The following is a 24,210-nucleotide window of genomic DNA, read 5'->3' as shown; positions in this document are numbered from 1 at the left end:
GTAGCCAATCAGGAGGGAATATGGGAAATGGGACAGATCCATGTTGATGACATGACTTTAGAGATACTGTGATTCTAGGGCAAAATCTGTTGGAGCAGTGACCACAAATGTGTTTTTAAAAATCGGCCTGATGGTGGCGCTAAATGGGACAGATCCATGTTGATGACATGACTGTAGACATATTGTGTACCGCTTTGCGTGATTGTAGGGCAAAATCTGTAGGAGCAGTGTCCAAAAATGTGTTTTGCAAGAATCTGCCTCATGGTGGTGCTAGAACAGGGCCATGTGAGAAATGAGGGAAAGTGTGACGTGACGGACAGACTGACTAACTGACAGACAGCCGGTGGAGGTTTTGAGAGTAACTGAGACCTGATGGTCACAATTTTTAGATTATTTTAATTAAATGCTGTTGAAAATGTGTTCTGTCATTGATGAAATTGTCTGACTTTCTTTGTTTAAAGGTTTGTAAATCTTTGACACACACAAAGAGATACAAGGGCGCTATAAAAGGCAGCAAAGCTGGTCAGATGAAACACAAATGGAGCTGTTTGGCCACAATGACTAGAAATGTGTTTGGAGTCGAGAGGGTGCGTGAGACCTTTAACCCCAAGAACACCACACCTTCTGTCAAGCAGGTGCTCTGGGCCTGTTCCGCTGCCAATGGAACTGGTGCTTTACAGAGTAAATGGAATAATGAAGATTAGCTATTCAATTAGCTATTCAAGGAAATCTCAAATCATCAGACAGAAGTTTGGGTAGAGTGGTAAAGGGATGGCTAAATCGGGCTCGAATTAAGGTTTTTGAAAGTCCTGACCAAACCGTATTACTGTATTGGCTGGCTGATGACGTAGTTAGTTACCCTAAGCCTACTCTGATTCGTTGGAACAACACCCAATCAGCAACGACCTCGCTACGTCACAACGGACGTTCAGAAATACGAGTGAACAGATTCATTTCCAGACTGTGATGCGGAGAGACAAAACTAATCACGGAACGGAGCGAACAGCCTGGCACCCAGGCTAGAAGAAACATAACCTCGCCTACCGAAAGCCTGGTGTTTGTTCACAACTGGCCGTTTGGGTTCCGCCTAAAGAGCGGAAACCACTAGAAGAAGCGGCGTCGTTTTGTTTTGGTTCCCCCCGTTTGTTTCCCCAATCCCTATTAAAATGCTCGAGTAGCCTAGTGTAGTCTTGCCAGTCGCTAATAGTTGGACTAAAAGATGCATATACCAAAATAATTTTTCAAAAGCAAAACTACGCCGCATCAAGGAGTTTATTAGGTAGGCCCTAAAAGTATGTCCTTGAGCGCAGGGGAATAATTTGGGTTACAACTGAATCCGGTTTGATCTTTCCGGCAAATTGTAGTCCTTTGAGAACTACAATATGACATGTTGTGGTTTCCGCTCCAGACCGGTTACAATCCCAAAAAGTGAAGTGATCCCAGACTAGAAGAAACCAGTCCTTTTGCAAATGTATGTAAACCTTTGTTCATATATATACACATCTCAAATAAGTGGTGACCAGGTGATGCATGGTGACAGCGTGTTATTTACCCCTCCTCTCCCACGAAGGTGATGTACAGTTTGTTCCTCTGGAGTTCTTTGCGTGAGTAGGCGATCACCTGGTTGAAGGTCCCCTCTAGAAGATTGTCCCTACGCACCACCAACCTGGAAGCACAAACATAATGGCCGGGTTTCCCAAAGCGATTTAGCCCATCTTAAGCCCATCGAGGCTCATGCATGGACGTAGAGACCAAGCCCCCACTGTCATATTCCCGTGTTCGGGCAGAGCGACTTATTTAACCTCCTACAACTAAACGAACATTCACATTTCACAAAGTGCTTAACTCATTCTGTGCCAAATGCCAAAATGGCTCCAAGGTAGCTGTGCCACGATTTTGTATGTTTTTCTTTACTATGCAATGAAAAAAAAAATGTTTTTTTTTTATATAATTTCTTTCCCCACAGAAACAGACACAGTTGTTGTGATTCAGTGGCAAAAATAATTTTGTCAATCAGACAAATGGTTCCAGAGATAGAGCAGAGATAGAAGTGTCCATCCACTAGAATGGACACACATTTTCTCAATCAGCTAAACGAGGGAGCCAACACACAAACAGAGAAAACCATCTCTCTGATCTCAGGTCATTTTGACATCTTTAAAAAAAAAAAAGTTTTTTTTTCTATACAAAAAACACAAAAGACGCCAAAGACGTCATTGGCACAGAAGACCTTTGAAAAAAAGACGTCAAGAGACGTCATTGGCACTGAATGAGTTTTTAATAAAGTCTCACTCATGTTTAAATACGGCACGGCATTCTATAATTACTCGTATCCTCCATGTTCTTTAATAAGAAGCCTTTTTGGCTGAGTTACTAGGGCACAAGGTGGAGGGGCCTTAATTATTTTATACTTTAGCTATTGAAAAATAGCAGATATACAAGCTCACAGCGCGGCACCGAGTGCCGCACTGCGAGCTTGTAGATCTGCTATTTTTGAAAAGTCGTGAACATGTGTGCAAATCTTTGAATATAACATAGAAACATAGGTTTTTCAAAAAATTCAATTGAAATGTAGTACAGTACAAGTACAGTTAAACACCCTGCCTAAAGACTATGGCTAAAACTAAATCAAAATTTGCTGTCAAAAACAACATTGCTATGCTGAAGGTGTGTGGGTCTTACTTGATCTTCCCAGGTCCCTGTCCGTAACCTTTGGCCTCCAGCTTCCTGTAGAAGTTTCGTAATTTGGCCTCAAAGTCTCGTCTGTAGGGGGCTGGCGCCCTGGCCCTTTGTGTACCTACACACGCACACGTGCACACGCACACACGCGCACGCACACATTCAAAATAATTCAATTTCAAATTCATCAACCACTTCACACCCATATTGAGCCCAACTTTTTAATGTACCGGCATTTCCGACAATAGGCTATATGCACAGCAGCCATTTTTGGCTGAAGTTGGGTCTCTTCTCACTTCCTTCACAGGTGTTACTAATGATACTAATGAAGGCTCTGTTCCATTCTGGTCAAACAAAGTCAGGGTGCTGATATTGAGCATGTTGGCTCACTGGAAACACTCTGCTACACTGGTGGGTCCCAAAGTGTGGTCCAGGGTAACTTGGGGGTTCCAAATGACTCCTTAAAAGGTGTGTAACTCTGAGACCATACAAATGGAACCAAATGGATCCATTTGGTTCCATTTGTATGCTCTCAGAGTTAGGGGAGTCCTTGAAATAGGAGTCTGTCAGTCAAGGCAAGTACTCCTGCCCACTTTTGAAGCTGCCTATGGCCCAAAGTCCAGACCCATATTGTGGGAAGGAACGAGTGAGTGAATGCAGATTATGAGGCTGGCTTGCCAGGCTATCACAGAACTTGGTTCTGGATAGTTTCAGGTAGTGGAAGGTTTTGGGTTACCTCTCATAGTGGAAAAGAGCCACAATGTGTCAGTCGTGTAGGTGCCGGAGGTCAGTAGAACACACACCTTTACCTGGAGAGCTGTGTGGAGAGGAACCTGGAGAGCAGCGAGGCGAGAAGGTGATGCCTGGGTGGACGGATGGAGGGACGTACGACATGATGTCCTCCTCAAATAAACTGAAACATATACACATCACATTATGTCCTCCTCAAATGAACTGAACATATGCACACATCACATTATGTCCTCCTCAAATAAACTGAAACATATACACACATCACATTATGTCCTCCTCAAACAAACTGAAACATATACACATGTCACATTATGTCCTCCTCAAATAAACTGAAACATATACACATCACATCATGTCCTCCTCAAATAAACTGAAACATATACACATCACATTATGTCCTCCTCAAATTAACTGAAACATATGCACACATCACAATATGTCCTCCTCAAATTAACTGAAGCATATGCACAGATCACATTATGTCCTCCTCAAATTAACTGAAAATTATACACACATCACATTATGTCCTCCTCAAATAAACTGAAAATATACACATCACATTATGTCCTCCTCAAATAAACTGAAACATATACACATGTCACATTGTGTGATGACTGACTTCTGACATCATAGATGTCTGACGTCATAGACCACATGAGACTGACACAATATGTCCATATATGGGCATTCCCAGATATGGGCTTAATATTGATGACATTAGGGATCTTGTATGGAGCGTGACATGAGGTGTGACGGACATACGGACATGATCTGCAGATTTCCATACTAAATGCGACCTCAAATAAAGGGAAACTCTGGGAGTGTACACATGTGTCCAGGATTCAAACCAGGGTCTCCCTCGTGGATATCCCTTTGGTCCGGGAGACTTTTGAGGCCATCAGGCTGAGGCAGTGCGTCAACACTGCTACATGCGCACACATTCCATTTGGCTCTGGACACGATTGGTTAGACCAGACCAATGCTGGGCCCTGATTGGTCTCCCAATTCCTTGGGGGACAGAAATGGATTCACAATTGAGCGGGGCCAGACCCATATTCGCCAAGGGCACGTTTTCTTTTTGCCCAGGCGGATTGGTCTGGTTCCAGGCTACCTCTGGATCCCCCCTCAAGTACCCTAGGGGGTCCCCGGACCCCCATTGTACAGTGTAAGCCACACCCACCTGAGTAACATGACCAGGTCAGCATCACAAGACATCTTCTCCAGCCGCTGCGTTCCCTCCGTTCTGATGTAGTGGATCTTCTCTCTGTGCACGCACGCACGCACACACGTGCACAGACACACACACACACACACACACACACACACACACACACACACACACACACACACACACACACACACACACACACACACACACACACACACATCATCATCAACAAATATAAATATGCTATACCCTCAACATATACCCAGCGTAAGGAAACTTGCTAATTTTCCCTAAATGGTATTTTAGGGACGCTATACCCGCTACCCATTATGCAGACTCCTTTATTTGCACATGGAGGTGTGGCCGTGGGCGTGTTGTTGCTATTTCCCTAAAGTTGGTATTTTGGCAACACAGATTTGGGAAAGAGTATTTAGGATCCTAAAATCTCCGGCTATGCCACGTTTGTTTGCCACTTCCGAGTGCGTGCTGCAATGTACAAAATGCATGAACACTCTGGAGTCGGGCGCACGTGCGTCATGCCATTCGCTCTGTTGTTGGTTTGATTACTTCATTGCGCAGGATATAAAGACCTGATTACAATTATATAACATGCTCTATAATCAGTAAGTGTAGATGATAGGTATCAAATGTGGTTTTATATAGAGCCAATCAAAGCTCAGAGCTTTGGCACATTCCGGTGGATGCTAGGAAGTTGATGCTATCAGTCAGTTGGACACTATCAGTCATTTGAATGCTAGGAGGTGATGTGCAATCCGTCACTTAGGTGGATGCAAGGAGGTCAGTGGTGTAAAGTAACTACGTACATTTACTTAACACTTATGTTGCAATGTTTTTTTCCGGCCAATGTCCCGCGATGCCATGGTCTCCATAGACTTCCATGTAATTTATAGTGCACGGATCGTGCACGCCCATGCCTAGATGATGCACCATGTGTGTGCACACTGTTCACAGCTTTCAAACAAAAAATCCGCTTGGAAATCCGTTCAGGCATTCATGATTTATCAGCCATTATGTTTTCTTCAGATGTAAACAAACATGGCTGCCATGTTTGAAAGAATGGGTTGGTATGGGGGTTAAACATGCAATTTCGCGATCGCGATCATGCCTAATACATTTCTGGAGGTCCAAAAAGTATTAAAAAAAAAAAAAAAATCTTCAAAAACGTCCCAAACTCGGGAAACTCGGGGCTGGCACAGGGGTGGTACCTTTTCAAACTCGGGAAACTCGGGGTTGGCACCAGATGTGTTAAGTACTGTACTTAAATACACTTTTCAGGTATTTGTACTTTACTTGAGTATTTCCAATTTCCAGTACTTTTACTTCTATTCCACTAGATCTCGGATCCAGATATTGTACTTTTTACTCCAATACATGTATTTGAACACTTAAGTTACTAGTTACTTTGCAGATATCAAATATAATATTATAAAACATACATATATCACTTTAGCCCTATTTTATATGTAGGCATTTGAAAATAGCCGATTTATCGCGTTGTGAGCTTGTAGATCTGCATTTTGTACTTCTACTTTTGGTACTTAGGTACATTTTGATGCCAATACTTTCATACTTTTACTCAAGTACATTTTGAATTCTGGACTTTTACTAACATAATGGAGAATTTATATTTTGCAGTATTGATACTTTTATTTATGCGAGTCCTTTTTCCACCACTGAAGGAGGTGGATGCTATCAGCCAGGTGAATGCTAGGAGGTGATGTCAGTGAGGTGAACAGGTACCTGAGGGAGTGGTTCCTGGTCAGAGCAGGCTGCCGTTCCGTCAGAATGTCCAGGATTCCGGGCTGTCGCAGGAACGCCACAATCTTCTCATTATAGGCTAGAGGACACAATGGAATGGACACACAATCTTCTCATTATAGGCTAGAGGACACAATGGAAAGGACACACAATCGTCTCGTTTTAGGCTAGAGGACACAATGGAATGGACACACAATCTTCTCATTATAGGCTAGAGGACACAATGGAAAGGACACACAATCTTCTCGTTTTAGGCTAGAGGACACAATGGAATGGACACACAATCTTCTCATTATAGGCTAGAGGACACAATGGAATGGACACACAATCTTCTCATTATAGGCAAGAGGACACAATGGAATGGACACACAATCTTCTCATTATAGGCTAGAGGACACAATGGAATGGACACACAATCTTCTCATTATAGGCTAGAGGACACAATGGAATGGACACACAATCTTCTCATTATAGAGCAGTGAAGTCATGATGTGACTCGCTCATCCCCCCGGTTCATGGAAGTAATTGCGACCATAGGTCGCATTTACTATCAAAACCTCCACCGGCTGTCTGTCTGTCCGTCCGTCTGTCTGTCACACGTCACACGTCACACTTTTGCCCTGCTCATATCTCCACAACCGTTGCCCCCATCCATGCCAAATTTTGCACACACACTCCTTACCTGCCAAACTACAACCTCCAAGGACCCCCGGAGCTCCAGGGACCCCCAGGTGTAAAAAATGACCAAATGTGCAAAAATGACCACCCCAACGGGGCTGCTCACGGGGAATTCCTGGGGACCACCCACTCCTGGTGCTCCAGAACGGATGCAAAAGTGGTGGCGCCCCCAGTGGAGGACCCCCTCCACTGCAGCTCACATAAAATGCCGTAACTCGGGCTAGGAGCGTCCGGGAGAGCCGGGGCCGGTACCTATTCGTCCACCAAGGCAACGCGGAGACCCCACCCCTCATTTCTCACATGGCCCTCTTCTAGCGCCACCTTCAGGCCGATTTTTAAAACACATTTTTGGACACTGCTCCTACAGTTTTTGCCCTAAAATCACGCACATCGCTACACAGTAAGTCTACACTCATCCCCTCAACATGAATCTGTCCCATATAGCGCCACCTTCAGGCCGATTTTTAAAAACACATTTTTGGACACTGCTCCTACAGATTTTGCCCTAAAATCACGAAAATCACCACACAGTATGTCTACACTCATGTCATCAACATGGATCAGGAAGATTTTGGAAAAACACATTTTCGCCCTATTTGTGGCGATAAGCGACCTATGGTCGCTTATCTCCCGATTAGGGAGTCTTACTGGTTTCTCTATGGAGAATAACATTGGGTCATCTTAACTCATTCGTAGTTTACGGCCGTAAAGCCCGTTAATTTCTCTATGTCTTTCACTGCCGGCTTCTCCTACCTGTTAACGTGGGCGCTCGTCCAGTTCCCATCGTGCGTGATCGTGATCGTGCTATGCATCGTGTGTTCGCGTATTCCATCAGCTTCTCAAATCCGTTGAAACTTTTTCAATTGATCAATAAGTTCTCCATCTGTAAGCCGCGGAGTTCAGATAGAAAGTTAACGGGCCAAAATAGAGGACGGACTTCCGCTTCCGGTTCAGGGACTCCAATGTTAAAGTTGTCCGCTCAATAATGTGTCCGTGTGAAACCGATCACGGAGCATTAGTTCCGGCCTATTTTAGTTGCGCTTCGATAAAAAAATGTTTTTTAATTCATTTTTATTACATTTACGGGCTCTACGGGCATGGCAGAGAAGGGGTACAAAGGGGTATTTTGATGGCAGAGTTTGAGTTAAAATCGTCTCGCATAAGCATTGTGGTCCAAAAATAAACAAACGGTTTGCGCGATATTGTCGGGGAGGTGGCTCTGTATGGTTTATGAGAGTCAGTCACTCATATTTTATAAAGCCTGATTCTAGCGAAAATGTAACTAATTCGGCGACAGTAAGATTACCATTTTCTCACTATCAGTTGATTCTTCATATCCATGAGTCAAACCGCTGAGATTATTTGTTTATTTTCGGAACACAGTTCTTATATGAAGCAATATGAAAAAAGTCTGGGAATTCAGAATGGGGGGGAACGTGAACCAGGTAGGATGGGTAAATGACGTCAGACTTCACAGGACACGATGGAATGGACACACATTCTTCTCATTATAGGCTAGGCTGTGTACATCTTAGTTAACTTGTGGTAAATTACCTTAAGATAAGATAAGAAAACTTTATTGTCCATCAAATTTAGCATAACATGGAAATGTGTCTTTGGCACACAGGCAGGCAGTCAGTATACAACAATAAAACATGCATAAAATACACAATACATTAAAACTATATAAAATGCATCCCGCAACAGTGCAACAGTGATCAAGGGCTGTGGGGGTTGGAACTCTTCAAACATTTTCTTATTTCAAATCTCCACTGCAGTTGGCACAATTGATGTCTTGTAACCCTAGTCCAGGGGTCCTCAAATACAAATCTTGAAGGTCCGCAAATATTCTTTTGAAACAGGTCCGGGTCCGGGGAAAAAATAAAACAATTATATATATATATATATATATATATATATATATATATATATATATTTATATTTATATTCGCTTATTTGTATTATGTCGGTCAATCTTAAATAGTAGGCTAAGATACAAAAAAGTACCAACCAGGGGTTGACACTATGGTCTCAGAGGCACTTGTCCGTCTGGAAAGTACAGGTCATGTTCTACTTGCCCTCAGTCATGGCCACTTGCCCTCATTATTGTTCATCTTACATAATTAGGGATCCCTTTCTTATTTTTGGAGCTGTGTGCAGCTCCCTATACGTGGCTGTGTGGGTCTGTGTGTCTGTGTGTGTGTCTGTCTGTCTGTGTGTATGTAGCCTGACTTCGGCGCGTAACTAGTGCCGCACCATTTACGCCACTCGCGCAATATATACATCAAAATGTGCGGCTCGGCCGGGAATGGTGTTCTATTACCTTTCGTTCCGATCCGCCTTACCATGCCGACGTAATCGGCAAAAAACGACGCTTAACTCATCCAGTGCCAAAACCGAACATGTTCGGTTTTTTAAAACGTATTACATATGCCAAAACCGAACATGTTCGGTTTTTGAAAAAAAAAAAAAAAAAAAAAAAATTTGGACCCCATCAAATCTAGTGAACATGATTTCAATCGCGATTTTGCATGTTCCACCCCCATACAACCCCATCTAACATACAGGGCAGCCATGTTTGTTTACATAACATGTAAAACATAATGGCGATTATCTCAAGAATGCCTGAACGGATTTCCAATCGGATTTTTTTGTTTGAAAGCTGTGAACAAACTGCACAAATCCACTCCAATGCAATCCAGGATTGCATTGGATTTTTTAGAGCTCATTCTTCTCTGTTTTTTTCCCATGCATGAGGTGTGCAAGGTTTAATCATGGCTAAGTTCACGAAAATAAGGCTTCTAAAATGCTTGGTAGCCAATAGCTAACTTCAAGCTAACTTCATCCTCTTCCTGTACATGCACAAAGGAAAGTGTTCAGGCAAGTCATGGCTGCAGGGCTTCTGCATATACCAGCATATCTCTATGGGATTTTCTATGGCACCTGGGGCGCCCTCTAGTGGTGAACGGGTGGCACTAAAAGAGTTAATTGTCCCCATTGACTTATAATGGGACAATGCAAGAAATCACTTTCAAGTATTTTTCTCTCGTAAACCATCGGAGCTACAGTTTCAAACCTCGGAGAGGAGATTCATAATGATTTTAAGAATGAATCGAAAAATAATTACATCACTCGGCCTCATGGTGGCGCTATAACGGCCCACTTTACGTTTTGCCCCGTAACTCTTGAACCGTAGATCGTAAAATTAAAATTCTTTTTTCCCTGGATTCCTTGGGTCAAGACGCATCTCCCCATATAGGCCACGCCCATTTGCACCAGGATAGATTTTCCGCCATCTTGAATTTTCTCCAAAACACACTTTTTGCTCCTTTTCCTACATATTTTCTTCTAATGTCACAAAAATCGGTACACATGATCTACACACACACACACACACACACACACACACACACACACACACACACACACACAGCTCCACTTCACACGGGTGTGATTTTTTTTTTTGCCATGGCTTATGTTTTTTTTTGTAGTTTGTTGATGCAGTAATGGTCTTTTTCCGTTTCTTTCTTTATTAAAAGGGTCCTTAAATTATGACTTCACTGTCATCTGGGCTGGGGACTCCTCCAAAATCATTTGGGGGCCTTACTTAGAAACAACCCATTAAAGCAGGGAGAAAGAATGTTCAAAGTGGAGCAGAGATATTTTGCGCTAGTGCTCTGGTTTCTTTTAACAAACTGGGATAATCTTCAAATAATTTATGCTTGTGTCGCAACGTGAATATCGATATGAAAACAACATTTTTTAACAAAAATTTGTTAAAAAATTCTACAAAAAACTGGGCGTTAGCAAAGACAATTTTAAACTTGCCACAGTGACAACTGATGAAGTGTTCAACAAATTGAGCGCCCTACCTCAACACAAGGCCACTGGCCTTGATAAAAGTCCAGCTAGATTTCTCAGAGATTCAGCCGCCACCATTGCTCCAATCATTACCCACATAATTAACCTTTCCATCGAACAGGGTCATGTCCCCCAGGACTTCAAACAAGCAAAAGTAAACCCCTGCATAAAAAAGGTAGCAAACTAGACCCTGGAAACTACTGCCCCGTTTCCATTCTTAGCTCCATATCCAAAGTCATGGAGAAAATAGTCTACGAACAGATTGCAAGATATATCGATGTGAATAATCTGATTTACGAGTTCCAATCTGGATTCAGAAAATCTCATTCCACTGACACATGCCTTCTCTATTTGACTGACCAAATCAAACGCGAAGCGGATGATGGCAAATATAGCGGCATGGTCATGATGGACCTCCAGAAGGCATTGACACCGTAAATCACTCTATTCTGATTGAGAAACTAAAAGCCATCGGTCTTGACAGCGCAGCAGTGAGTTGGATGCAATCTTACCTGGTGGGGAGGGAACAGATGGTGGAGATTAACGGTACCCCCCCCCCCCCCCCCCCCCCCTCCCAGTAAGCTGTGGTGTTCCTCAAGGTAGCATACTGGGACCTCTGTTGTTCCTAATATACGTGAACGACATGGCATCTGCTTGCGACTGCAACCTGTTCGCGGATGACTCGGCTCTCCTAATCTCGGGCAAGGACACCTTGCAGGTTAAAAAGACACTTAACTCTGAACTAAGTAAGATCTGCACATGGCTTAACGACAACAAATTATCAATTCACCTGGGAAAAACTGAGTCCATCCTCTTTGGATCAAATCAAAAAAGTCGATAACTTCACAATCAAAGTGGGTGACAAGGTCATAACACGAAAAAACGAAATCTCTTACTTAGGATGTATCCTTGAAGCTAATCTTTCCAGCTGAAAGATGACTTCTAAAGTAATAAATAACATCAACCAACAAACTTGCTTCCTACAGAGGATCGCCCCAATGGTCAATTTCAACACACTGAAGACCATAGCTGGTGCAATAATCCAGCCCCTCTTTGACTACGGAGTCCACGTATGGTATCGTGACGCCCCACAAGCCCTAAAAACTAAACTCCAAACAGCCCAAAATAAACTAATTAGGGTCCTGCTTAACCTTCCCTATCAGACTCACCTCACCGCTAATCACCAGTTAAGAGTGGGGTGGCTCAGAGTAGATGACAGAGTACAGCAACTCGCAATGGGCCTGGTGTACAAGATACACTACACCACTATGATACCCATGTACCTGTCAAAATACTTTATAAACGTTAAAGATGTCCATAATTACAACACCAGAGGCAGCGCCACAGATCACTTTCAATCCAGAGTCAAAACCAACAAAGGGTCAAACTCTTTTTTTCTGCTATACCACCAAAATGTGGAAAGCCTTACCGAAGGCCAGGCAGCAGCCATTCGCAACTGGTAAAAAAAAAAAAAAAACCTAGCCCAGCCCTACCCTCCCCTGCCCCTTCTTTGTATATACTTACTGTTTGTTTAGACTTACTGTTTTTCTTTTTTTGTTCTTTCATTTTATTTTATTTACATATCTACTGCATAGTACTGTGTTCTATTCGCCTGTCATTCAATGTTATATGAGATACTTAAATGGTTTCCGGTGGAAATAAGCTTTCTTTTCATGGATCTCCTTTTAGTAGACCTTGTACCAGTGAACTGTACCGTCATGAAACTGTACCTTTTCCTATGCAAACTTCTAATAAAGTCTTCAATCAATCAATCAAAACCCTTCTTCTTTGCTAGAGGTACTCTCAAGCCCCTATCATAGTAGGCACCACAGTGATAAGCTATCCACCGCGGTGTAGTCTTTTTAAGTCATAAAACTACAACATTGCGTCATTACTTGTGGTGAAGAGCTATCCACCGCGAACCCCGACACGTCTCTCTGTTTTTACTATCAGACAGATCGGCCCATCACCCCGTTCACTGATTGGTCGATCTAGACCAGTCGGTCACAGTGATAGGACTTCACCGTCACTGACTATGATGGCCTCCGCTTATTTTCTCACTTTAGGTGGATAGCTTTACACCAAAAATTTGCGGTGAATAGCTCTTCACCCTGGACTCTGATAGAGGCTTAAGCCTCCTGCCCGATGGTAACGGCTCAAATGAGGGGTGAAGAGGGTGTGTAGAGTCGCTATAAATCTGAATTGCCTTTTTGGTTATGGTGCGGTTGTATATATCCTGAGGTTGCAATTGTATGTCTTTGGTGCTGTTATGTGAGATTTGGTTACCTTGTGAAACATTGTTTTGCTGCTGTTGGTTATGTATGGCTGTTATGTGAGATTTGCTTACCTTGTGGAACGTTGTCTTGCGGCTGCTGGTTACGGATGGCTGTTACTAAGCTGTTGCTTGGTCGAGACATCATGCCTCTAGAACGCGACACTTCCGATGCCTGGGAGGAGTTACACACACACACACACACACACACACACACACACACACACACACACACACACACACACACACTCTCTTAGGGCTCGATTTCGATTGTCTTAAGTACCCGCTCTTATGACCACCAAACTTTTCATCGGAAAGGTCCGGTTCAACTACAAAAAGAAGTCACTTGCATCTTCTGACAAACATTTTATTATAGTAAATTGATTGCGGATGGGGACCCAAATGCATTCGGGTCCCCATCCGGAATCAAAGGGGGTAAATTGACTAAAATCTAAATTTTGTCTTAGGATTGCGACAAATACAAAACAAAACTCTTTATTGTTATTGAAGTCTCCATGTCATGAGTAATCAATAGAAAACAAGCCATGTTGGGGGTGTACAATCAAAATACAGCCCGTGGTGTCATAGTGGCATAGATTAGGGCTGCACGATATATTGTTATCGTATCGCAAATGTTCCGCAATTTCTTCTGTCACAATAATCGTGATATGACATTTTCAGATCGTCCCATCCCTAATGTGGACATAAACAAATTATTAAAATCATTAAGAGTGTGTGTGTGTGTGTGTGTGTGTGTGTGTGTGTGTGTGTGTGTGTGTGTGTGTGTGTGTGTGTGTGTGTGTGTGTGTGTGTGTGTGTGTGTTTGTGTGTGTGTGTTAGGGCATTCACGAATAGTGATTTTTAGTATTCGAATTATTCGACCTCAAAGTATTCGAATAGTCGAATATTCGACAGGACTGGCCAAACTGTCAAATATTAAGTAAGCGAACATTGTGAAAATAGCCGATCTACATGCTTACAACGTCTCGCGTTGTGAGGCGTTGTAAGCATGTGGATTGGCTATTTTCACAATATTTATCTGTGGAACCGAGTCACACACAAAAGCAATACCTACAATTCCAAGTGCTTATCAGTGTGGGGGTCCCCTGGTCAAATATGTTCATTTTGGGGGTCACAGCCTAAAAAGGTTTGAGAACCCCTGGTATAGAGCACAAATTCATCCACTATATATTTCTTAAAGAGAAAACAATAAAAAAAAATATATATATATGGTAAGCGAATATTCGACTTTGGTGAACAACGTCGAATAGTGACTTTGATATTCGAATATTTGGTGAATGCCCTAGTGTGTGTGTGTGTGCGCGCGTGTACCTCTCCAGCGCTGTAGCTGCGTAGTCTCAGCAGGTGTTGTTTGTGTGTGAGGTGGTTTGGCAGCTGGCCGTTCTGCAGGGGGATGCGAGGGTCGATGAAGGTGGTGGCTCTGCTGTTGTGATCCACAAAGAAGTTCTGCAAAGGAACGAACACACCACACATTACGGTTATGCAAGCATTCATAAAATGTCAACACTACCTCACATGAAAGCATCCAACGCCACAATGCAGTGGCGTCAGTTCAGAAAAGAAGTTAAGGTTTGGAAACACGACTGGTGTCTTGACACCAGTCATGTTGCCATACCATAGCAGCAGGCATGATCTGGGGGGGGGGGGGGGGGGGGGGGGGTCAGTCTTGAATCCGTTCTGTTTGTTTTTTTTGTTTTTTTTTGTTGTAATTTTTATCCCATGATTTTTGTAAACCATTTTTCACCCAGTGCCAACTGCCTATGTAATCCTGGGCTCTGCTCTCCCTCTGCCACGCCTGGGGAGACAACGGACTGACCTCATGCTTCCTTCTATGCATGAGTAGTCCAAGTTGCTTCTTTTCACCTGACAGGGGGGGGATTTCTCCGGTTTGGACGTAGCGTGTGGAAGGAACACGTTATTCCAACCTGTTCCTTTCCCCTCCATCAGGCGCCCTGGCTGGTCAGGGGGAGGCTTTATTGAGACCAGGATCACTGCATGTTTTTTTGTGAGGGTATCTACCCTAGGAGACACGGGGAGAACATGCAAACTCCACGCAGAAAGGCCCTATCGCCAACCCCACCTAGGGTGTGGGCACTGATTGACTAAATTATGACTAAAACTAAATGACATTGTATTCAAAAGACTATGACTAAAACTAAATCAAAATTTGCTGTCAAAAACGACACTGCGCCAATCCCACCTAGGGTGTGGGCGCTGATAACGCGGAGGAGAGAACACGCCCCCAGCGCCCACAGCGTCCCCCGGCGAGAATCGAACCCAGGACAGCGCTACCGACTGCGCAGTGTTGATTTTGTCGACTAAAACTATGACGAAATAGGTTTGTCGACTGTGTTTTTTTCACTGAAGAAAACTAAATAAAAACTAAATAAAAACTAAGCTGTGATGACTAAAACTAAGACTAAATATATTGACTATTTTGTCAACAAAATAAAAACTAGACTAAAACGTTAGGGAAGGACTAGTGGAGAAGAGAGTCATTTTATGTTTGGTTGCTCTCAGGTGTTGCGTGCTGAAAATAGCCGATCTACAAGCTCACAACGCGTCACACTGCAACGCGTTGTGAGCTTGTAGATCGGCTATTTACAGCACGCAACCAAGTGTAAAATCAGCCATTACAATGTCATCAAGGCCTGACTAAATCAACTGTAGATCGACTAAAACCTACATTTTTTAACGTGACTAAATTATGACTAAAACTAAATGACATTGTATTCAAAAGACTATGACTAAAACTAAATCAAAATTTGCTGTCAATAACGACACTGCGCCAATCCGACCTAGGATGTGGGCACTGATGGCGTGGAGGAGAGAACACGCCCACAGTGTCCCACGGCGGGAATCGAATCCAGGACCCTCTAGCTGTAAGGCGACAGTGCTAAACACTGCACCACCGTTCCCCCAAGGTCTTTGTGCGTCCTAACCATAGACTATATAAAAGATATGGACAAAGCGAAGCCATTGGTTTCTATGCAGCGCAAATGACACAATATGGGTCCTTGGCATGGGTGTCGCCATCATAGATTGTAAAGGCACCAGAGGATGCTATTGGCTGCCAACGGTCACATGCAACCACAGGGATACATGGGAGAATGTGGTCGGAGCCTCCCGAAATACAGCACACGAAGAAGAACACAGCCGGCTGGTATTAGTTTAGTTGTCCACGCCCCCAGCAACTTTATCATCAATTTTAACATAAATTGGACTGTATTTTCACAAAACGCATATCATGGTGATTGAAAGTCAATTTTTAACTAGCGATAGGAACCATAAAGTATTTATCAAAATGTTAATTAAGGTTAGAAAACGAAAGGGGAAAATTAATGGGGTCCAATGGAGAACAATTCTTTTTGCGACCGGCCGGGGGGGAAAACAGCCCAACTAGCGGCCAATCATAGGAAGTTTTAGTTCCGTATTGGAGTCATTTTAAATCGGCAGAACTATGCCCCTGCTGATGACACAGAGGAGAGAACATGCCCCCAGCACCCACAGTGTTCCCCGGCGGGAATCAAACCCAGGACCTTCTAGTTGTAAGGCGACAGCGCTACCGACTGCGCCAGGGCTGGGGAACAATTGCCTACCAAGGGGGGGAAGGGGGAAAAAATGGAAGGGGAGAGGGGGAGAAGGGGGAAGAAGGAAAAAAGAGGAGAAAGAGAAAAAGAAAGAGAAAACGAGCGTGGAAGGGATGAAAAATGCAACAGACTAGTCTTCTTCTACATCTCCCCAGTGATCTGTCCAAGTAGTTTATGAGTATATATGATAGATTCATGAAAATTTAGATTTTTGTCGATTTTAGGTATGGTTGGTGAGGATCAGAAGGTCGTGGGTTCGATCCCCACCTACGCCAGGTCGGCTGTTCAATTCCCACCTATACACCATGCAAAAATAAAACTCAATGAATGAAAGAAACTTCCTCATTGTTTTATCCATCTTTAAATGGACCAAGAAATACATTTTCTCACCATCATCTAACCTATTTCTACTATTACTACAACACAACATGTAGGCCTACAGTACATTGGCACCTTCTGACAGATGCCTGTTAAGAATAACCCTTGTGAGACTGTACTTCATTCATAGACATATTGGAGATCTATTTATATTCATTGGTGATATATGTACACAGTATATATTAATTGATATATTCACTGTACATGTTATGTATTGTTATTCAGAGATCCATTGCAAATGCAGATCAGTATTTCACTTGTTATTATTTCATCTGGGTTTGGAACAAATAAACTTAGATGTACCTTGTATTTCATTCTAACTAATGCTGCTGACATGATTATCTCCAATGGGGATCAACCAAGATCTACCTTAGGTCTCAAAATAAATGAATGCATGGTATGTTAGACATTGATGTAATCTGGATCGTTTTCATTTAGTAAAAAACTGCATTCAACTGCATGAAAGGTAAATTTTAATCTATAAGATTCAAATACAACAGGTATTCCCACATACAACATAAACATTGTTACATAGGTGCACACATCATCACTGTTGGGTGGAAACCCTGCATGTCCAAAACCGTTTTTTTTTTATTACTATTTAAAAAAAAATATCTAAAATTGTGAAAATAGTCGATCTACAAGCTGACAACAAGTTGGCACGTTGTGGGCCTATAGATCTGCTAACATGGTGAAAATAGACAAACTACAAGCTGACAACACATTGATGCGCTGTGGGCTTGTAGATCTGTTATTTTCACTACTTTTGTGCAACACTGATGTAGGATAAAGCAGGGCATTCATTTACAATAAAATAAAAGGAATGGGACATGGTTTCTGCCCAACAGCGACAATATGTTGATGGCTCTGGTGGCATCACACTTTGCGCAAGAATAATAAAACAAGTCTCAACATCACAAATTTAAGTAAGGGAAAGGCAAACATCTGCAACACAACTGCTCAGTTATTTGTTGTTGTCTGCTAGCGACTCTTCCTTTGATATGGTGTCTGTATTTTTGGGCAGTGTACAGTATTGTGTCCTGTTTCCTGTGTTCTGTACTGGCCACTTTCTGCATGAATTTGCCTGCACTGTCCGCTTGTTGAATCTGGCCGTGGAGACGCGTCGCCTTTGGTGAAGAGGTGCAGAGAGAACAGCTGAGGTCTGGGAGACAGCAAAGGAGAAATAGAGAGAAATGTGTGTAATCAATACAAATTCAGTGTCACACAAAGGTGACAGTTTGTTTGCCTATGTTATAATACAGTATGCCCATCACACATCAGATCCCACATGGCCTTATCTTTTGTTTAGAAGCTATCATGCAGGGGGCATCTATGTCTGTACAAAGACATTTGTATGTGGCAAAGATTTACACACTATTATCTTATTTTAATCCAATTACAGAATGTCAAGGCTCCATGCAGGTTTTCTTCAGAATGTATGACACTGATATATTGGTTCTCAGGTGTTTTATTTGCACAGACCCCTAACTCTGAGTGTCTTTATGTTTATGGTTTTGATTGAATACTTTGTTAGCAGTTCACATAGGAAAAGCACAGTACAGTTCAGAATCAGATCCAAGGTCTACTAATAGGATTTAAACCCAAGAAAGCACACTGTCTTGTTTACATGTGGGTCCTTTGTACTAAATTCATAGAGAAACACATAGATATATATAAACATGTGTTTGTTATGCTTTGTTGATGAGCCAAATGTAGTCCCCTTTCCACTTTCATTAACATACTAGGCTACAATATGTAAAGTTTTATATGACTCCTTATCTTAATGTTTCAATGACACTGACAAATACCTTAAAAAATTATATACATAGCCTAATATTGCAATAGCAGGACAGTAACTTAACTATCCATAGGATCTATTAAAATGTCTTTACAAATAAAGCATTAACTAGATAGTATTGGCCAGCCATGGATCAAATGAAAGACAGTAGCACACACCATCACCATGCCTATTGCCTAGAAGAATGTTATTGTTATTGTAATGAATTCCATGCAGAAGAGGCCATTACCATAGTGATTTGAAGAAGTCACGAAACTTACCTTGAGTGTTAGGATAACAATGCCAGTGTCAGCAAGCGTCCATTCATCCAAAGGTCTCTAATAAGTGACAATTGTTAGTTTTTAACGTCGGGATCTGCATTAAGATATAAATGTGGCTCACATCTTCTCTACCGCTGTTCATAGCCCTCCCGTGTGATTTCTATTTGCTGCTCTGTGCTCAGATCTCGTCTAGAGCCCGCCTACTGTATCCGGTAATGTGTAAGCCCACGTTAAAGCAAGTAGCGTTTCCATATCCGCTCTGGCCCCAGACCGGAACAGCAACCTGAAAAGACGGCGCGTGATTGGTTGGAATCCCGCGAGGGACGGTGTGTTTTGATCGGGGAGGGAGGGGAGGGGAGGAGAAATGAAAAAGGAGTCCGGCGATTTTATTGGCAGACACATGGACGTGCGGCGGGAGGCGCTTTGATTGGAAAGAAACCACCGCGGGGGAGATCTTCCATTGGCGACAATTGAACTCGGCCTCTTTTTATTTGGACGCGAGGAGCCCCGCGGTTGGCCAGTAAAGGAGGAAGCGAGGTAGGCGAGCGCTCGCCGGGTAGCGCCACCGCGCCCCAAGGTCTTGATGCGTTCTAAGCAGAGAGTCGTACCTTTCCCTGGGGGTCGGTCTTGATCTCCCAGCCCCGGGGCAGCTCCAGCTGGCTGTCAGAGAAGCGGTTGAGAAAGGTCACCAGGTCGCGGTTGTGCTGGTAGCGCTCAAAGCTCCGGGCGTCGCGGCGGATCTTCAGGATCATGTGCTTCAGACACGTGCTGTTGGTGAACATCCGGTACGCCCCCTGGTGGCACGGGAGAGACACCACACAACACAATGGAGGGTATTTAACCCATTAAGGCCTGAGGCAGATTCTACAAATGTCTTCAGCAGTTAAAAAAAAATAATAATAATAAAAAAAGTTCTGAAACCTTTTCATGTCAAGGAGTCAGGACCCCCAAAATTACATGTATTTGACCCTGGACCTCGTCTCAAAATATTTAGTTACAACTTCCAGGAAACCCCCCCCCCCCCCCCCCCCAGAAGATTTTAGTTTAAAATGTTCGCTTTAGGGCGCCTGTTGGCCTAGTGGTCAAGGCGCATACCACATACTAGGCTATGATGCCTGCTGGCGTCGCCGGTTCGATTCCCGATCCGGACGACCTTTGCTACATGTCATTCCCTATCTCTCTCCCCCTTTCCTGTCAGTCTACTATCCTATCAAATAAAGGCATAAAAAGCCCAAAAACAAATCTTAAAAAAAAAAAAAAAGCTTTAAAAAATGGAAACTGCCCCATAGGTCGAACTCCCGTTGGGAAACATAGGTTTTTCAAAAAACCTTAAAAGGATTTGAAATGTTCAAAGACTTTTCACTATTTTTCAAAAATAGCAGATCTAGCTTGTATATCTGCTATTTTTCAATAGTTAAAGCACAAAATAACGCGTAATAATGTGTTCCCAGTCTGAATGGGTTAAACCCCTCCCCCATGAAGAACATTCATGGGGGGCCTGCAGTGAATCCTTGTACCCAGGGCCCAGAATTTGGTGTGACACCCCTGGTGATGAACTTACATTAGGGCATTCACGAATAGTGATTTTTAGTATTCGGTTTATTCGACCTTAAAGTATTCGAATAGTCGAATATTCGACAGGACTGGCCAAACTGTCAAATATTAAGTAGGCAAGAGGCGAACATTGTGAAAATAGTCGATCTACATGCTCACAACGCATCGCGTTGCGAGGCGTTGTGAGCATGTAGATCGGCTATTTTCACAATATTTATCTGCGGAACCGAGTCACATTAAATGTAATACCTGCAATTCCAAGTGCTTGTCAGGGTGGGGGTCCCCAGTTAAAAAACATTTAATTTTATTTTGGGGTTCACAGCCTAAAAAGGTTTGAGAACCATTGACAACTCATTCTTATGACTTCCTATCTAGCCAAGCTTTATAAACTAAATATCTTTTAAAGAGAGAGAGAGAGAGAAAAAAAAGGCGAATATTCAACTTCGGTGAACAACGTCGAATAGTGACTTTGATATTCGAATATTGGGTGAATGCTGTTGTAACTTACATAGTTGGCGTGCAGCAGGGTGTAGAACTCGGGATGGGTGATGAACTTGACAGCAGGACTGTGGAGGAGCAGGTGCTGCTTCTGGGCGCTGACGCCGTGCGAGGATGAGGAGGGGGAGGCTTCGTCATGAAGCTCTACACAAACCCACAGAGATGCAAAACACGCACGTGATGAATAGTTATTTTAAAGTTATACCATGTAACTTTTTTTATAAAACAAATCATAAAATTGTCCTAACTGTTAAATCGCTAAAGTTTTAGAACACCAACTCCGTTAATTTCATCCCCTAAAGCCTTCTGTAAATATGTTTTCTATGATTCTGACCGGGGACCGGATTTCGCGGCAAAATTACGTCATCACACTACCGGCCAATCACAGCGAGGGTTATACACTGCCGGCCAATCACAGCGCATCTTGAAGTGGGGTCGCTATGGCGGCCATATTTGTAGTCGCCCGTGTGTCTCTATACTCAAAAGGTAATCTCGCCTACCAGGCAGGGTGAAGGAGTCCGTTTCTCCGGAATGCCTGAACGCACAGGAACCAGGGACCCCTCTAAAGATAGCTCTCGGCGAGGTGGAGGCAGACGCGGGGGTGTGAAGGTACGAAAAACGGCCGAAAGACGCGGACGCGACCGCGGTTTGCTATAGGGCTACTGACCACTAGTTGAGCATCTTACACAGTATAGCTTTAATGATATTTAATGATAATATTTTTTACTTTTGTCAGTTGTCATGTTGGTGGTCATAGATAATGGTCAGCCACTCAGTCACAACAACCCAATCAATAAAAGCAGTTCTGTTCAGCATTTGTCAAAAACGCTCAATAGTGGGTTCGATAAAAGCCCGGCTCAATAAGCAGGATCGATAACGTTATCAATAAAAATTTATGAGCTCCATTCCTAGTCTTGATGTGGGACTTGACTTGGGACTTATACCTGTCTTGCCTTGGGACCAGCTCAGTGGTGGAAAAGGTACTCAAGTTTTTTACTTGAGTAACAGTATCAATACTACAATGTAGTAAAAGTTCGGAATTCAAAATTTACTTGAATAAAAGTACGAAAGTATTGGCATCAAAAAAGTACTTCAAGTACCAAAAGTAAAAGTACTAAAATGTTTGAGAATAGCAGATCTACAAGCTCACAACGTGTCGCATCGTGACACGTCGTGAGCTTGTAGATCTGCTATTTTCAAATAGCCACGGTATAAAATAGGGCTAAAGTGGTTTAGGTATGTTTTATATAATAGTATAATGTATATCTGCAAAGTAACTAGTAACTAAAGGTTTCAAATAATTGTAGTGCAGTTAAAGTACAATATTTGGATCCGAGATGTACTGGAGTAGAAGTAAAACTAAAGGAAATTGGAAATGCTCAAGTAAAGTACAGATACCTCAAAACTGTACTTAAGTAAAGTAATTGAAGGTCGGGTGGCCAAAACAGCTAATTATGGCTATCAAATTAGCCAGTTTTTTTTAATGATGTCATGTACCCCCATGTTAAATTACCCAATCAAATTAATTTATTGTAGTTACTGTACTGAAAGTAGTAGCCTACTTTCTGTACAGTAACGGCAATACCTTAATTTGATTGGGCTAATATGGGGGGGAAAGGGCGGAGTCGAGCATCCATATCATTATCTTTTGAAACTGCCTCAACAAAAGCTGTCCGAGGTGTGTTTCCGACTTTCAAAACCAACTTTAAAACTATCAGTTCTAGGGGTAAAAATTATACAGCATTCGCTATAAAATCAGTGGTTATACCTATTATCTTCGTCAAAAAAGGTGTCAGAGATTAGTTACGAGGGTCCAACACGCTTCTCCCCGTCCCTGAGACGGTTTTGTCGGCCATACCCTGCTGTCTCTTCCCCTAAACCAGACTGGAGCACCTGACCTAGAACGAGGGTCCAGCGATCTCCTCCTCCGCAGAGGAGATCCGTGGCTCATACACTCTGTGTGTGTAGCCTGTGTGTGTGTGCTTTCGCGCGCGGGTGTGTGCGCGCGGGTGTGTGTGTGTACACACACAAAATAGCCGTGCGGTGCTAGCCGCACCACAAGCTAACAACAACGCATCACGTTGTGCGCTGCACCGCACAACGGACGAAGTATACACTCACTACTAACTGATACGGCCCCGCCTCCTTTTCAGACTGTTTGGAGAAAGACCACGTGACCTACTGTATCATAATGTTAAACTTCTTTGGCTGTCATCCGGCCTTTAAGTAAATCTACTTAGTTACTTTACACCACTGCCAGCCTTGGGCCTTGCCAGTCTCGACTCCGGGGCTTGACTTGCCAGTCTTGCCATGGGACTTGCCTTGAAACTTACTTGTGCTCGCAAAACAGTGATTTAAGGCCATATCAGAGTACAGTCTGCGGTGATAAGTCATCACCGCGTTGTAGTTTTCTAGCCATCACCTAAAAATGTAAAAAGCCTAGGTGATAGCTAGAAAACTACACCGCGGTGATGACTTATCACCGCAGACTGTACTCTGATAGGGCCTTAAGTCCCACCTCAACGTACCGTTGTTGGTGGTGGGTGTGGAGTCCGTCTCGCTGCTGTTCAGGGCCTCTCCGTCCTCGCTCCTCTGTCCCCCACCTTCCTCCTCTCCCTCCTCATCCTCACCCCCTCCTCCTCCGCCGCTGGCCATGGTGCGCTGGATGGTCTGGTACCTGGACACGCACGCACGCACGCACGCACGCACGCACGCACGCACGCACGCACGCACGCACGCACGCACGCACGCACACACACACACACACACACACACACACACACACACACACACACACACACACACACACACGCACACACGCCCTATACTTGTGAGGATTTTTTTTAGCGGTGGTAAACCGCTCCATAGAGTGGCTGTGCGTGTGTCTGTAGCCACTTTTCCTCAGCGTTTTGCCATAGCAA

The 24,210-nt window shown here is 43.3% G+C and overlaps 1 protein-coding gene across 1 annotated transcript in view; it reads right to left on the bottom strand.

Moving 5' to 3' along the window:
* Positions 1–24,210, bottom strand: part of hecw1b (HECT, C2 and WW domain containing E3 ubiquitin protein ligase 1b) — a gene marked incomplete at both ends in the record, with an annotated part of 102,724 nt that overhangs the window by 20,470 nt on the left and 58,044 nt on the right. Inside the window, 10 exon segments of the mRNA XM_080725985.1 lie at positions 1,553–1,666; positions 2,683–2,797; positions 3,483–3,592; positions 4,613–4,696; positions 6,362–6,458; positions 13,266–13,365; positions 14,523–14,657; positions 19,846–20,031; positions 21,300–21,433; positions 23,818–23,966. Coding sequence (XP_080582111.1) covers positions 1,553–1,666; positions 2,683–2,797; positions 3,483–3,592; positions 4,613–4,696; positions 6,362–6,458; positions 13,266–13,365; positions 14,523–14,657; positions 19,846–20,031; positions 21,300–21,433; positions 23,818–23,966 — 1,224 coding nt within the window.

Source organism: Nannobrachium achirus (assembly GCF_963921795.1).
Source record: "Nannobrachium achirus genome assembly, chromosome: 5".
NCBI classification, from domain to species: domain Eukaryota; kingdom Metazoa; phylum Chordata; class Actinopteri; order Myctophiformes; family Myctophidae; genus Nannobrachium; species Nannobrachium achirus.
Note: the sequence above shows the minus strand (reverse complement) of the source record. Positions and strands in the feature narration are given on the sequence as shown.